Source organism: Mesoplodon mirus (genome assembly GCF_964341445.2).
Source record: "Mesoplodon mirus genome assembly, chromosome: 18".
Taxonomy (NCBI): domain Eukaryota; kingdom Metazoa; phylum Chordata; class Mammalia; order Artiodactyla; family Ziphiidae; genus Mesoplodon; species Mesoplodon mirus.
The window spans coordinates 47645441-47662454 of NC_138994.1; the positions used below are offsets into that span (position 1 = coordinate 47645441).

The window sequence follows — 17014 nt, forward strand, 5'->3', positions numbered from 1 at the left end:
GTGAGGGTCCCCAAGGCAGAAACAGAAGACTGTGGCTTCAGAGGGTGAGGTTTTGGGAAGAGAGATCCTGCCCTCTTCCTTAATTTTTTAGCCTCAAATAGCACCCTGGTCATTTTTTATGAAAACCTGTAGGTTTTTCAGTGGGATATCTGAATTTATCTCTGAAAACCTGATTATCTATGTAGCTATGACTACAAAAGTTTCAGGCAGTTAGTCAGCCCATGTCTCCCTTTGGTTCCAAAACTTTCAGAGGTTTTTAGCTGTTTTTGGCCACAGCAGCAAAAGCTTTTAGGAATCACAAGCCCTCAGGGTGTAGGTAGTAGTCTGTCTGACAGGTAACAAAACAATGTTCGTGGTTAAGTACCACTTAGGGCATATTCTGAGGTCACCGTTTTGTTCTGGTTCGGTCTTTTTTTTTTAAATGTTTATTTATTTATTTGGTTGCGTCAGGTCTTAGTCGTGGCAGGTGGGCGCCTTAGTTGCGGCTCGAGGGCTCCTTCAGTTGTGGCTCTCCGGCTCCTTAGTTGCAGCAGGTGGGCTCCTTAGTTGTGGCTCACGGGTGCCTTAGTTGCAGCTCGCTGGTTTCTTAGTTGTGGCACGTAGGCTCCTTAGTTGCGGCAGGCAGGCTTCTTAGTTGTGGCTCGCCGGTTTCTTAGTTGCGGCACATGGGCTCCTTAGTTGCGGCAGGTGGGCTCCTTAGTTGTGGCTCAAGGGCTCCTTTAGTTGTGGGTCGCTGGCTCCTTAGTTGTGGCATGTGGGCTCCTTAGTTGCAGCAGGCGGCTCCTTAGTTGTGGCTCATGGGCTCCTTAGTTGCGGCTCGCCGGCTTCTTAGTTGTGGCATGCAAACTCTTAGTTGCGGCACATGGGATCTAGTTCCTGGACCAGGGATCGAACCCGGGTCCCCTGCATTGGGAGCATGGAGTCTTAACCACTGCGCCACTAGGGAAGTCCAGGTCATTTTTTTTTTTAATGGACTGATTTGGGTTCAGTTGTGCCCAAGTGAAGTTAAGCTCTGGGAAGTGAGTCAGGCAGGGAGGTTGGCCGTGTCACACCTGAGCTCTCCCTCACCTGGAGCCCGTGCTATGTGCCTCAGGTCTGATGCTTCTGGGGGACAGGAGACAGGGCACCCGTGGTCAGCATGTGTTTTAAAATAAGAAAAGATGCTCTCGTGTGGCCTGCAGCTCAGGTTGAAGACCTGCCCGGTGGACTTCAATTCCATTTTCTGGTCAGTGGATTAATGCAGTTGTTCTGGTCTCGTTCAAGTCCCTGGCGGCAGCAAACGCTTCCGGCCCTGTGGGCCGCGAGCTATTGAATCCGTTCAGCCCAGTGAGTTATTGCCGAGTTCCTGTTCTGTGGTTCCCTCAAGCCATGTGCTGGGGTGATACCAAAACCACACAAGGCCTGTGGAGGCAGCCCACCCTCGGGAACTCAGGGTGTGTTCAGGGAGGTGATGGGCCTGAATAGGTTACATCACAGTGGAAGCAGCAGATGGTTCTGTGCCCCAAATGATGGAGGCTATATTAAGGGTTAGTCCACTTGGGCCTTTAAGATTTAATACTTGACCAAAGACGCCTAGAAGAGCAGGCAGCACGGATAGAGGTGTGAACACAGAAGAATAGTTATTACTTACCATCTACTTTGTGCCTTTGCATTTTTGCATGTAGCTCACAGGTGAGGGAGCTGAGGTTCCCAGGGGTTAGGGAATTTGCCCGAGACTACACAGCTAGAAGATGGCAGAAGTGGATTGGGACGCAGCATGGCAGACTCTAGGGCCTGTGCTGTGAGTCCTGGGCTGCCTCGGTTCAGATCGCTGTGGGTTCGTGTGGGTTCTCACCTGGCCCCATTTCCCTCCATAACAACTATTCCCGCCCAATCCTGACTTTAGATTACTTGCTCAATTACTTGTTTATCATCTTTCTTGCCAAGTGGAAGTGATCTCTGTAAGAGCAGGCATTTTGGTTTTTATCTCTCCTGTATGTCCAGGACCTAAAATAGTGCCTGGCATATTATAGGGGTGCAATATATTTGTGGAACGGATGGATGAATTTGGGGCATGGTGGGAAATAAGGGCGGGGCTAGACTGTTACCCTTATAGCCAGCTCGTCCTCTTCTCTGCCACCTTCCTCCATTGCTGGGCACCGACGTGGTGATGCTGTAGCTCTGTCTGACATCTTCTCCATCGTTTCTGCCCCTTCATCCAGGTTTCCCTTTGAGCATCAGCTCAGGAGTTACCACTTTCCCATAATCATTTCCAGCCCTCTGCCCCTAAGCCGAGTTACTCTTTGCTATTTTTGTACTCCTACAGCGTCCGTAGGCTCGTCTCTGCCTTATGTTACCATTCATTTTGGTTTCCCTGTTCCTTGTAAGGTAAATAAGAACTCTCTTTCCCACATCACTTTATTTGAGCCTTTCAGCCACTCTGTAAATAAAGACTTTGTTGTCCCATTTTATAGCTCACAGAAATCGGGTGACTTGCTTAATGTCCCTCAGCTAAGGAGTCATAGAGTCTGGGTCTTTGGAATACGGGGGCCCCTCTGTGACAACGGGGCACTGGTCCTCAAGGACAGGGAAGTGCCTCAGGCATCCTCATGTCCCAGCAAGCAGCAGCCTTGGTGATTTGTACAAGGAGCACCTTAAGAGATGTTTGGGTTGGGTTGACTTTATCTCCTCCCGTGAATATAGTGATCTTGACTGAAGATAGTTGACTGTGGCTTAAGATTAGTTAGGTAGCAGTGTGCAAGATGCATCAGACAGAAGTGGGGCTAGGAGCCTGCTGGAGGAATCCAGACCTGGCCAGTAGCAGTGTTGTTTGGGAAGGAAGGAGTGGTCATCTGGAAGGCAGAAATGACAGGTCCTGCCGACCAGCTGGACCTGAGAGACCACACCCTCTGAGAATTCCGGGTTTGCTAAGCCGCTGCTGGGGAGGATGGCAGAGGGTGAGAAGGGAGCCCCCTCAGAGGCTCCTGGGAACTGTAGCTGGGGCTCTAACCCTCCTTCTGCTCTTCCTTTCCCGTGCTGCCTGCCACCAGAGGGGCCATGGCACCCCTGACAGGTACTGGGTGGTGGGACTGGGGGTGTATGTGTGTTTTGGGGGGAATGCAGGGTGGGAATCTGTGACCATACCCCTCCTCCCCCAGGGTCTGATTGCTCCCTCTCCTCTCTCCCTGCCTCAGTGGTGGTCACCCTGGAGCCTTGTGAAGGAGCCGAGACCTACGTCAATGGGAAACTTGTGACTGAGCCCGTGGTGCTGAAGTCAGGTAGAGGAGGGGGCAGTGAGGGTCCTGGGCCCTGGCTGTGCAAGGAAGAGCTTCTTGGGTGACTCCTGGGCAGGACCCAGAAACAAATAAGAAACAGCGTGGGAATGTGAAGATGGAACTGGGAAGGGAAGAGAGAGGGAGTCAGGTTTTGGTTTGTCTTGATGCCTCAGGGCAACAGGAAGAGGATGCCAAGCTCCTGATTTCCTTTGGCTGTCAGGGATAGAGCGGTTCCTGGGGTCAGCTAGGGGAGCCTCAGCTCCAGCCGCTCTTGGATTTGGGGTGATGGAAGAGATTGTGTTGGGGCTCCTTGGATTTGTGGGCAAGGCCCACATGTGCATGTGCTCCGCATGTGCACCTCGGGCATGCGGAGGGGTGTGCTGCCGTGGGCGAGTGAGTCCACTTCTCCATCCTCCTATCTCCAGGGAATAGGATTGTGATGGGCAAGAACCACGTTTTCCGCTTTAATCACCCGGAGCAGGCGCGGCTAGAGCGGGAGCGAGGGGTCCCCCCGCCCCCAGGACCGCCCTTCGAGCCCGTCGACTGGAACTTTGCCCAGAAGGAACTGCTGGAGCAGCAAGGCATTGACATCAAGCTGGAGATGGAGAAGAGGTGCGTGGGGAGGGTGCTTGCGCCCAAGGTCCCTGCTGATCGTCCCTCCCAGGTGCCCAGCCCCCAGCGCCCTCCTGTTGTCAGATGCCCTATTGAGGTGGCTCCAGAACCTCACAGCTCTTCCTCCCCTCCTCACCCAATCCCAGGCTGCAGGATCTAGAGAACCAGTACCGAAAAGAAAAGGAGGAGGCTGATCTTCTGTTGGAGCAGCAGCGGCTGGTGAGGGGCTGGCCAGGGGTGCGGTGGGGCAGGCAGAGGTGGGAGGTGGGCTGGTGGGCACTGGAGCAGCCGGCCTGGCAGAGCTTCAGCCTGACTCTGATTTTGGTCACACTGCCTGAGCCAGAGTGGGGAGTGGGCCCGGGGCAAGGGGGTAGAGGTGGCATCTAGGAGGAGACAGGAGAGAAATGTGACCCAGGGAGGAACCCATGCAGGGAACTAGGGTTCCTCCCAGGTGACTGAGGCTTCCTGGACTCTAGCTGAACCTGTGCCACCTTTATGATTTTTACCAAATCCAAGTACCGCCCGTGTTGTTATTTACTTAAGATTGTTCTTTGGGGACTTCCCTGGTGGTCCAGTGGTTAAGACTCCATGCTCCCAATGCAGGGGGCCTGGGTTCGATCCCTGATCAGGGAACTAGATCCTGCATGCCACAACTAAGACCCGGTGCAGCCAACCAAATAAATCAATAAATAAATATTAAAAAAAAAAGATTGTTCTTTGAATGGACTTACTTTTAAATGTTTAACCGCATCCTGAGTGATATATACACACGAAACCCATACTTGGTACGGCTACAGCTAATACTCACTTTCTCTGTGCCACACGCTCCAAGCGCATTAATCCTCAAAACGTATCTGTGAGGAGGTGCTGTCATTACCTCCGCTGTGCAGACGAGCAGAGGTTAAGCCGTGCACCCAGCACCGAGCCACTCTGACCACGGTGTTTCCATGTCGCTGGGACACATGGCTCTGGGGTGCCCTTAGCCCTCTCCCCGTCTGTCTTCCCTCTCTGTGGCCCCAGTACGCGGACTCTGACAGCGGGGACGACTCCGACAAGCGCTCCTGCGAAGAGAGCTGGCGGCTCATCTCGTCCTTGCGCGAGCAGCTGCCGCCCACCACGGTCCAGACTATCGTCAAGCGCTGCGGCCTGCCCAGCAGCGGCAAGCGCAGGGCCCCCCGCAGGGTGTACCAGATCCCGCAGCGACGGCGGCTGCAGGGCAAAGACCCCCGCTGGGCCACCATGGCCGACCTGAAGATGCAGGCAGTGAAGGAGATCTGCTACGAGGTGGCCCTGGCCGACTTCCGCCACGGGCGGGCCGAGATCGAGGCTCTGGCTGCCCTCAAGATGCGCGAGCTGTGCCGCACCTATGGCAAGGCTGAGGGGCCCGGGGACGCCTGGAGGGCCGTGGCCCGGGATGTCTGGGACACGGTGGGTGAGGAGGAAGGCAGCGGAGGTGGAGGTGGCGGCAGTGAGGAGGGAGCCCGCGGCGCAGAGGTGGAGGACCTCCGGGCTCACATCGACAAGCTGACGGGGATCCTGCAGGAGGTGAAGCTGCAGAACAGCAGCAAGGACCGCGAGCTGCAGGCCCTGAGGGACCGCATGCTTCGCATGGAGAGGGTCATCCCCCTGACCCAGGTAGGACGGGCCCTGCCCGGCTTTTCCCCACCTGCATCTCTCCCCTGTAGCAACCTGAACCTCCCACCTCAGAGTCCAGCCTCCTTCCTCCTCTTCCTTTAAAAAATCTTATCGAAGTTGAACACAGCATAGTTTGTGAATCACCTGCCTCACAATCACCAGGGCACTAACTGAAAATGCAGATTGCTGGGTTCTGCCCCAGACCTACTGAGTCAGCATCTTTGGGGACACATCTGCATTTATAATAAGTACCCCGGGTGGTTCTGAAATACAATGAAGTTTGAGAACCACTGATAACAAAGGGTACAGTCCTTAAGTTACCACTTAATGAGTGTTCCCATAGGTGTCCACTCGTAGAACCACCCCTCTCCTGGGTGACCCTTCCTTTACTCTGGTAGCCGCTGTGCTGAGCACTTCTCCTGTGTCACCACGTAAACCTTCACAGTGGCCCTGCGAGTGGGAGTGTTATCACCTACCCGTTTTCCAGGTATTCACTCAACAAGTAAACAGTCGAGTGTTCACTGTGTGCCAGGCATCGTGCTAGCTACTAGGGTTGCGCACAACAGACAGAATTTCTGCCGTGCTCCCGCTTGCCTTCTAAGGGGGGATGACAGGCAGCCAGTCATAACAGCAGGCATGGTTGTTGAAGGCTTACAGCTCCAAGTGCAGCTCCTACCCCTCTCCTCACTCTCCCCTCTCCAGACCCTTGGGCTTCCTTGCTGTTCCTTGAACTTGCTGGGTGCACTCCTGCTTCAAGGCCTTTGCACCTGCTGTTCCCTCTGCCCAGAACGCCCTTCCCTCTCAGAGCCATAGAGCTCGTCCCTCAGTTCCTTCGGGTGTTCCCTAAAATGGTAACTTCTCCATAAATCTCTTCTTGTCCTTTCACTGCATCTACCCCCACCCTGGCCTCCTGTCCTTTTCCTTGCTCTGAATATATATTTTTATATGTGTATAAAATATATACATATATACACATTTATATAAAATATGTAACATGGTACTTACATATAATGTAAATAATATATATTAAATAACTTAAATACATATATTTAACATTTTATGGAAGTACAGCTTATGTACCATACTATATACTTTTCTTATTTATTTATCAACTGTGCCCGTCCACTAAAATGATGGCAGGTATTTTTCTTCCCTCTTTGTTGACTGCTGTATCCCCAGGGCATGTCATTTATTCAGCAGTATTTGCTGAGTGCCCACTAGGCATGGTAGAATTTCTCAGGTAATCTTACAACAGCCCTATGTGATAGGTACTGTTATTGTTGATGTCATCTTACATGTGAGGACACTGAGGCACAGAGGCTACAAGCTGGAGATCCAGACCCACAGCTAGGAGGTGGCAGACCTGGACTGAGTCGGCCACCTGACTCTGGGTCCGGGCTCCTAAACCAGTGTCCCTCCAGCTTCCTCATCCCCGTGCCCCTCTCTCTCAGGACCCCGGACGTCCAGCTGCTCCAGGGCCTTCCAGCTTATCCTCCCGAATCTGCACGTCCTCAGGACTTCACTCTCCTCACGTGACCCCTTTTCTCTCACCTCCTCTCCCTCCCAGGATCACGAGGATGAGAATGAAGAAGCCGGTGAGGCCACGTGGGCTCAGCCCCAAGGGTCTGAGGCAGCAGAGCAGGAAGCCCCCAGTGACCGAGCGCCTCCCGCGCGGCCCTCCTCGCCGCCCCTGTCGAGCTGGGAGCGGGTGTCAAGGCTGATGGAGGAGGACCCCGCCTTCCGTCGGGGGCGCCTTCGCTGGCTCAAGCAGGAGCAGCTGCGGCTGCAGGGACTGCAGGGCTCCGGGGGCCGGGGCGGGGGGCTGCGCAGACCCCCCGCCCGCTTTGTGCCCCCTCACGACTGCAAGCTTCGCTTCCCCTTCAAGAGCAACCCCCAGCACCGCGAGTCCTGGCCGGGGGCGGGGGCCGGGGAGTCCCCAGCGCCACCCCAGCCCCCTGAGGAGCTCACCCCCTCTCTGGCCATCCCTGCCCGCAGGCCCCCAAGTCCCCGCAGGTCCCACCGTCCCCGCAGGAATTCCCTGGACGGAGGGGGCCGGTCCCGGGGAGGGGGTTCTGCACAGCCTGAACCCCAGCACTTCCAGCCCAAAAAGCACAACTATTATCCCCAGCAGCCCCAACCATACCCAGCCCAGAGGCCCCCAGGGCCCCGCTACCCCCCATACACTACGCCCCCGCGGATGAGACGGCAGCGCTCAGCCCCTGACCTCAAGGAGAGTGGGGCGGCCGTGTGAGCCCCGCATCTTGGGCAGAGAGGGCCTGGCGGAGCCCCTCGCTGGGAGGAGATGCTGCTTCCCCAGAAGCCCTGGGGCAGGAGGCCCTAGAGACCAGAGAGAAGGTCCGAGTAGGTGATAGAAGATGTAGGGGTAACTGGGCCGGAGGCTGAGGGAGGAAGGAAGAGGGCACGGAGCTGCCAGGAGCGAACCAAAGTGAAGGAGAGCGACGGGAAGCTGCCTCGGGGCTGCCCCTTGCGGGGTGGGGGGTCCCACAAACGCTGCTAGGGTGGGTGGGGGGCGGGGGTGCCACGTAGTCGGTGTTTGACTTTCTTTTCAAGTGGGGGCAAAGGGGAGAGGACCTAGAGGAGGGTAAGGTCTCCCCCACTCCGGCCCTGTCTGTCTGTCCGTCTGTGGTGGGTTCTGTTTCCAGGGAGGTGTGGTGGGATCATAAGTCATTCCTCTCCCCTTTCAGGCCTCCTGCTATATTTGGGGGGCCTGTCTGGCGTCTGGTTTGCCTGGGGTCCCTGAGGATGTGGGACCTTTCAATAAAGGATGGAAAACAGAGGGAGCTTGCGGCTGGTGGTCATTTGGTTTTGGTTTTCAATGGAGGTTTAGATTATATAAAAGTAAAGTGTGCAGGTCTCAAGTGCAGCTCAGTGAATTTTTGCGTAGGTCACCACTCAGGTTAAGGTAGAAGAATGTTTCCATCATGGTTTCTGGAATGTTCAGCATCACGTTTCCTCTTGAGTGTGTAACCCATTCCTTATATCCCTTTCATTTTTGCTTACCCAGTGTCTCCATTTCTGCCCCCAAAACTGCTGTCATTGTCCTGGGGGGAGGTGAGGGAGGGATGAGAGGGGAGGAAGAGGGAGTCTCAGCCTGGCAACGCCCAACTGGCCATTCCTAACAGGAAATAGAGGGATTTGGGGGACAGGGCAGTGGGGGGGTTCTGCATCTTTGAATCACTTAGCTATTTGAAAGGTCTCCCAAGCAGCCACAACTTCCCCAGGTTCTGTTCTGTCTTGGGTGTGTTTTACAATGAACGTGTTAATCAAGCTTACTGCACCCACCTGATTATTTCATCCTGTTTGTGTTTCCTGCCTTTTATCAGGGCGCATTCAGTATTCGAAATAGTATTTTGTCTTAAGATTGCTTTCAAGGAGGATGCTGCCTGCTTGTTTTAACGTTCTGGCTTGGAGGAGCCTGTCCATGGCAGTGCCGTATTGTACATGTTTTGCAGGTTAAATTGCAACACTGCCTGCACCAGGCCAAACCCCAGAATCCCCATGTTTTCAACCTTAGGAAAACACTTCCACCCATTTGAAAATTTGAGCTGCTTGCCCGCAGCTTCCTGATGTCAGTCTTGAGGTGCAAGCAGCCAAAACCATAGACATCCCAGTTGCAGCCAAACCGCAGCCCTGGGCAAGGCTACAATTGTTTACTCTTGGTTTCTGCACCCTGATGCTGGCTACCTTTATTTTGGCAACTTTGAATGCCAGGTCTTAAGGGATCTGTTGACAGTGACCCAAGATTTGGAATGTAATGGATGGTTTGTCGACTGTGTTTATTTGAGCAGTTGATAATCTGGTCAAGGAGACTAAATGTGAGCAAGAAAATGATAGACTACAAAGTTCTCTGCACGTCAGAGCAAGCTGAGTGGTACAGGCAGTTTGTGGGATTTGAGATGGGAGAGAGAGCTCACTAATTTAAAATACAGTGAGATTATTTTCCCCTCAAGACTACCTTGTATAAATGTATTCTACCATTTTTATCCATTTTTCTCTTCCAGCTCAATCTTTTTTTTAAATTTTATTTTGGCTACGTTGGGTCTTCGTTGCTGCGCGAGGGCTTTCTCTAGTTGTGGGGAGCGGGGACTACTCTTTGTTGCGGTGCAGGGGCTTCTCATTGTGGTGGCTTCTCATTGCAGAGCATGGGCTCTAGGCGTGCAGGCTTCAGTAATTGTGGCATGCAGGCTCAGTAGTTGTGGCTCGCGAGCTCTAGAGCGCAAGCTCAGTAGTTGTGGCTCACGGATTAGTTGCTCCGCAGCATGTGGGATCTTCCCGGACCAGGGCTCGACCCCATGTCCCCTGCATTGGCAGGCGGATTCTTAACCACTGTGCTACCAGGGAAGCCCTCAGCTCAGTCTTTTAAAATGTGATGAATTTTAGATTTTATTCAGAGAATTGCCCATTAATCTCTTATCTGTTCTACACATGCTAGCATCCCTTATGCATATCAGACTTAAAACTGTAAAGGACTCTTTTTCTCTCCATTTTTCAGATGGAAAGACTGAGGTTTGAATAGATTAACGAGTTGCCCAACGTGATACAGTTCTTAAGAGGCAAAGTTAGGATTCCAGCTCAGGTCAACTTGACTGAAGCTCAGACTGTCTCATGCCTCTAGGACGATCATCTTTCCTTCTAGAAACCACGTTGCCTTCTCCTCACATGAGTCTGCCTCTAGTTTCTGGTCTCTTCCAAAGCTGCCCTGAGAAGAAATGAGAACCACTATTTGTAAGCCTCCTCCAGGATCGTGGACAAAAGTCACGCAGACAACCTGCCAGCTTTCTAGCTCCCTCAATTTTACCCTTGGTTTCCTTGGAAATTCAGGCCAGCAGCCTCTGCCTCATTATACACATTCTCACTCCTCCCACCCACTTCTGTCTCTCTTGAAAGGCAAGAGGAGACTGTGGCATCATCTGGATAGTATGTCTCTCCTAAAGATCTGGTCACCAGATGGAAGTTGTAGAAGCTGCTTCTCTCATCCCTAAACAATCCCACAGTTGTAGGAGCTGACATTAACCTGCAGTGACCCGATAGCCTCATCAAGGAGGATTTCCATCTCGACTCTTCCAGGTCTTTTCTTATGCTCCCTCTGCCCCCGAACCTGGAGAAGGACTGTGTGTTCCGATACCTGGGACGGTCTTGCCCTGAGCTCCCGTAGTTCTTAGGCTGCAGCTGGGGTCCTGCCTGATGCCCCAGGCACGTGGACCAGCCTGAAAAGTTCTCATGCCTAATGAGCTAAGCTTCTTTAAAATGACCATGGAAACGGTTCTGGCTGTTCTTACAGAGACTTCTCAGCCAGAGAGGAGAAGCAAGGTCTCGTTCTTTAAGCCCAGGACCCCATCTCCAAAAGGTTAGGGCTGCAGTCAAACTCTGAGGCACACAGACCTGGGTTCCAGACTCATCACTAGTTAGCTGTGTTACTCTGGGTAAGTCATCCCCTCTGGGCCTCAGTTTCCTTCTTTGTAAACAGGACTAATCAATGGGAAGATTTAATGAGATAATACAGGAAAAGGGTCTGGCACATATTGGGAGCTCAAGGTTGGTGCCTTCCCTCTTCCCTTGTTATGAACTGGAAATGAAGACTGGAAAAAGAAGAGAGGTGTCGCAAAATGAGGTCGGGTCCCCCAAAATGTCAGAGGTGTTCTCCAGCTCAACCCTCCCCGATGCCTGGTACCCCGTATCCACCAAAGCCTCGCCCCCAAGCCCTGTTGTTCCACTGTTGTCCGCCAGGGGGAGAAAGGGCGCACGTTCGCTTGCGGGTAGCTTTTCGCTAGCGCGTTCACAGAGCCTTGAGACAGCGCGGCCTTGCGCGCTCCTGAGTCTCCGGGGGGCGTGCACGCGCAGGAGGCTGGGCGTGACGCGGCGCTAGGTTGAGCTTCCCTTTCCCGCGTGCTTGGAGCTGCCCAAGGTTGAGGCTGGGGGACTCGGGGGCCCGAGGAGAGCGGCACGGGTGTGGAGTGTAGGGCCTGGAGCTCTGCGGGCATTTCTTCTTCCGAGACCAGCTATCATCTTCGTTTTCCAGAGGGAACGACCTGACTCCCTTCAGAGTTAGTATTTTCTTCCCCATCATGGATGATCAGGAATTCCAAAGAAAGGAAAGAGAAGGGACGTTCATCGGGCACCCTCTGACAAAGGGACGGTGCAAGGGAAGTGGACCAACCTTAGGGGCAACGATGCCCCCATACTAGAGGAGCTTTTGGATTGGGGTTTGCTTTGTTCGAAATTTGGTAAATACAGAAAAGTAGAAGGAAGAAAAGGGTAATAATCCACATTTCCTCACCACAAAGGATCTCTTGTTGTCTCCTATAAATGTACCCTAAAATGTTTGTTCAACAAGTATTTATTGAACACCCACCAACTATGTGCTTAGCATGTTAGGTTGTGTGGGACTGCAGAGGAAAAAGAATGATGACCAGGAAACAGGATTTTCAGAAATCTGCAAATGAGTGCATGTTAGTGTCTTAAAGGGAAATTCCCATAGCAAAAGCGAGACGATCACCTTAGGAAGATTTCAGAGAAGAAAACCCACAGAGGGAATTCCCTGGTGGTCCAGTGGTTAGGACTATGTGCTTTAACTGCTGAGGGCATGGGTTCTATCCACTGCTCTGGGAACTGAGATTCTGCAAGCCCTGCAGGGAGGGGCGGGGGAGGGGGGGACAAAAACAAAATAAAACAACAAACAAAACCAAACCACACACACGCACACACACACACACACACACAAGAAAACCCACAGAAGAGAGAAGCTGTGAAAATGATAAAGGCATTACAACCTGTATTTGAATTGAATTGCACATGAGAGAATATATATGGGAAAATTATTTAGCCCAATTCTCTGATTTTTTTCTTGTAAGGTTTTTATTTGACTTTAAGTCACAAAAAATGCACGTTAATTGTATATGAAATTGTAAACACTATCAGAATTTTAATACTCATGAGGGAAATGAGGCCCAGAAATTCTAACTAACTTGCTTAGAATCCAGTAAGTCTGGGACCAGATCTCAGATTTCCAGGCTGGTACTGTTTCTGTTGTATCATAATAGGCAAATGTCGTTCTGGCTTTAAATGAATTTCTCACATTATTGAGTTTCAGAGAATTCATCCTGGAGGGAAAAAGTCTACAAATTTAATCAAAGCTTGAGTTCTCAGATAATAATTAGTTCTTGGATAATTCTCACTAAGGAGATAGTCTGTAAACATAATGAATAGCTTTTGGCTATATCATAACTTGTAGTAGACAGCAGGAGCTGTATTGGAGAGTAACTAAATACATTTAATAAATATGGTAAAAAGTCAGATGGATTCTTTTTTTTTTTTTTTTTTTTTTTTTGTGGTATGCGGGCCTCTCACTGTTGTGGCCTCTCCCGTTGCGGAGCACAGGCTCCGGACGCGCAGGCTCAGCAGCCATGGCTCACGGGCCCAGCCGCTCCACGGCATATGGGATCCTCCCAGACCGGGGCACGAACCCGCATCCCCTGCATCGGCAGGCGGACTCTCAACCACTGCGCCACCAGGGAGGCCCAGATGGATTCTTATCCTTGTTAAATTCCAGGGCAGGGCATCCACACTTGAATTAGCTCCTGTGAAAGTTTATGCAGAACCAGGTGGGTGGCTGTCACTCCCATGATGGAGGAAACACCCAGCTTGCTTTCTCTATGATTCAGAACATCTTGATCATTCTTGAGTCATGAAATGGGCAGGATGTGGGACTGTGAGACCAGGACCCAGCTAGAAGCCCTTACTGCACACTACATGGTAGGGGAAAGAAGGCCTTTGGAAATATCCTTTTTTTTTTTTTTTTTTTTTTTTTTTGCGGTACGCAGGCCTCTCACTGTTGTGGACTCTCCCGTCGCGGAGCACAGGCTCTGGACGCGCAGGCTCAGTGGCCATGGCTCACGGGCCCAGCCGCTCTGCAGCATATGGGATCTTCCCAGACCGGGGCACGAACCAGCATCCCCTGCATCGGCAGGCGGACTCTCAGCTACTGCGCCACCAGGGAAGCCCTGGAAATATCCTTTAGAAAAGATTCTAGACAGAAGATCCAGAGTCAGACCTTTGAGGGGAAATGATTAGGATGCTATAGAGTTCTTAATTTGGTTGTACATCAGAATCACATATGAAGCTTCTTAGAAATAAAGCTTCCGGGGCCCAACCTCACAGCCTCTCTCCTCTTTCAAATCTGTGGTTCCCAGGACACTTACATTGAGAGCCAGTCTCCTTACCATGGCTCATGAGGCCCACAGGATCTTGTCTTCACCCACCTTTCTCACCTTATCTCTGAGTGTCTAAGCACTTTCTTTCCCCATCTTTGTGTATCATTTATGTCTCAACTGAATCCTGTTTCCTCAGAGAACCTTCTTTGATTTCCCATCATGTTACCCAGAGACACCCACACTCTCTAGTGTATTTCACCGTTTTATTTTCCACATAGCCTTCCTCTCTCTTTGAAAGGCTACTTTGTACTTCTTCACTTGTTTATTGTCCATCTCAGAGGTCTCTCTGGCCAGCCACCTTTTTAAAAAAAATTTATTTAATTTATTTAATTTTTGGCTGCATTGGGTCTTCCTTGCTGTGCGCGGGCTTTCTCTAGTTGCGGCGAGCAGAGGCTACTCTTCGTTGCGGTGTGTGGGCTTCTTATTGCGGTGGCTTCTCTTGTTGCGGAGCGCAGGCTCTAGGCACACGGGCTTCAGTAGTTGCGGCACACGGGCTTCAGTAGTTGCAGCACGCAGACTTCAGTAGTTGCGGCAGGCGGGCCCAGTAGTTGTGGCTCATGCGCTCTAGAGCGCAGGTCAGTAGTTGAGGTGCATGGGCTTAGTTGCTCAGCAGCATGTGGGATCTTCCTGGACCAGGGCTCGAACCTGTGTCCCCTGCGTTGGCAGGCGCATTCTTAACCACTGCGCCACCAGGGAAGTCCCTGCCGCCTGTTTTTGTATGGCCGAAGAGCTAAGGGCAGTTTTTACATTTTTAAATGGCTGGAAAAAATGAGAAGAATGTATAGACAAAGTCGCCTATGGGATAGGGGCCTTGCAGAGCGCGGAAAGGAAAATAATTAAGTGCAGATGCTTTTCTGGGAATGAGTTTGAGACTAAAGAAACCTCTGTGTCTTAGAAATGAAGCTCTGTAACTGAAGAGAAGCAGATGCTAGAAAGACTACAGGAGAGGCAAGACCCACAAGATGGGGGTCAAGGAGTGGGCTTTGAACAGGTATTATCAGAAATAAGTGTGCCTGGGGACTTCCCTGGTGGGGCAGTGGTTAAGAATGCGCCTGCCAATGCAGGGGACACGGGAAGGAATATTCCTTAAGGAAGTGGAATATTCCTTAAGGAAGAATATCACTGGGCACCTGCAGTGAGCCAAACGCAGAGACCCCGAGGTTTACAGCAAAGTGTTATTCACGAGGCAGGCGAGGAGACAGGGGAACAAATCTCAGATCCGCCTCCAGGAATGAGAGGGATTGCGGTGTTTATGGGATAAAGAAGCAAGGCCGTCTGAGGCCTGGGGAGCGTGGGGAAAGGTGATGGGAATAAGAAAAGGCGAGGTAATCCACGTTCTGTTCTGCGCAGGTGCAACTAAGCTACAGGGTTCTTCCTGGGCCGGGTGTTGAGAAAATGGCGCCATTAGCACGTTCTGAGGGTGGAGTTGGGGGCCCGCTGACGTCAAAAGGTCACCGCGGGGACACTTGCGCGTGCCCAGATGGAAGGCCCGCGGTCTCAACCAGTCTTAACCAGCTAGAGCTCAAACTGGACACAGCTGACTGGACGACAACTCAGGCAAACTTCTTATCGTTTAGACTACGTGAAGCTTAGAGGACATGGAAGTTTTGTAAAAACAGTTAAGGTGAGCCTGATCAGTGAAGGTAGGTTACAGTGGTTTTTTTTTTTTTTTTTTTTTTGCGGTACGCGGGCCTCTCACCGCCGTGGCCTCTCCCGCTGCGGAGCACAGGCTCTGGACGCGCAGGCTCAGCAGCCGTGGCTCACGGGCCCAGCCGCTCCGCGGCATGTGGGATCTTCCCGGACCGGGGCACGAACCCGTGTCCCCTGCATCGGCAGGCGGACTCTCAACCACTGTGCCACCAGGGAAGCCCACAGTGTATTATTTATTAAGGAAGTTAGAGTTTCATGGATCTGACTGAAAACCACCCTCGGTTTCACTTGTTCACGTCTCGGGTGAAAGGGTGGACGTAGATGGAAGGAAGGTCACCGTAGGTCTCAGTGGGAAGTGCTTCAAACCTGGGATTCACCATGAATTTTCACAGAAAAGTAGAAGCTGGGGGACAAGGCATAGGAGTGGTGGCCCTGCGGAGGGGATGGGGGCGGGGGAATGACCAAGGGGAGCAGGGGTCTAACATGCCCATCTCACCTGGAGAATCCCTGTGCTTCTTGGTGGACGACCTCACGGTGCCTAAACAGCCCTAAGGCTCTTACCTGCCAGGCGGAATAGCACTTCTTTCTTTTTTTCTAGTTTGAAAGATTTTTTTTTTTTTTTTTTGCGGTACGCGGGCCTCTCACTGTTGTGGCCTCTCCAGTTGCGGAGCACAGGCTCCAGACGCGCAGGCTCAGCGGCTATGGCTCGCGGGCCCAGCCGCTCCGCGGCATGTGGGATCCTCCCGGACCGGGGCACGAACCAGTGTGCCCTGCATTGGCAGGCGGACTCTGAACCACTGCGCCACCAGGGAAGCATTGTGTTTTTTGTGTTTTTTTTGTTTTTTTTGTTTTTTGAACAGCACTTCTTAGACAGGGAGTCAGTGAGTTAGGGGGACCCAAGAAAGATGATGGTTCCTCGTGGTCCCTCATAATATCCAGTCCAGATGGCTGAGAGGGGCAAGTGGTAAGAATTCTCCATCCCCTGACTTTTCCCTTCCTGTAATTTCCTTACCTATTAGCCGCAAAGTACAGTAAGTCCCCTACATACAAACGAGTTCTGTTCCAAGAGTGTGTTTGTAAGTCCAATTTATTCGTAAGTCCAACAAAGTTAGCCTAGGTACCCAACTAACACAATTGGCTATATAGGACTGTACTGTAATAGGTTTATAATACTTTTCACACAAATAATACATAAAAAACAAACACAAAAAATAAAACATTTTAAATCTTACAGTACAGTACCTTGAAAAGGACAGTAGTACAGTACGACAGCTGGCATTACAGGGGCTGGCGTCGAGTGAACAGGCAAGAAGAGTTACTGACTGGAGGAGGGAGAGGAGGTGGGAGATGGTAGAGCTGAAGGATCGCCAACAATAGGCGACGGAGGGCAAGCTGCAGTTTCACTCATCCCTGAACTCACGTTCGCATCTTTGAAAGTTCACAACTTGAAGGTTCGTATGTAGGGGACTTACTGTACCTGGGATCCTAGACAATTGCTAGGGTTCCTATTGTGAAGACCTCACAGCAGCATTTAACATTCTAATATTGTGGGTGGGTAGGAAGGGTGGACACAAAATCCTCATTGCCTTGTGAAGACTGGCCTTGGGGTGGGCACTGTGAAGGCCCTTAATT

At 51.7% G+C, this 17014-nt stretch overlaps 1 protein-coding gene across 2 annotated transcripts in view; it reads left to right on the forward strand.

The window, feature by feature from the left end:
- The window catches only part of KIF1C (kinesin family member 1C), a 22199-nt gene extending 13897 nt beyond the window's left edge, over positions 1–8302 (forward strand). For both annotated transcript variants that reach the window (XM_082604050.1, XM_082604051.1), the window contains 5 exons: positions 3174–3257; positions 3680–3866; positions 4013–4085; positions 4887–5501; positions 7069–8302. In XM_082604050.1, the coding sequence (XP_082460176.1) occupies positions 3174–3257; positions 3680–3866; positions 4013–4085; positions 4887–5501; positions 7069–7752 (1643 nt within the window). In that variant the 3' untranslated portion in view covers positions 7753–8302. The remainder of the gene's footprint in view (positions 1–3173; positions 3258–3679; positions 3867–4012; positions 4086–4886; positions 5502–7068) is intronic.
- Positions 8303–17014: the final 8712 nt, after the last annotated feature.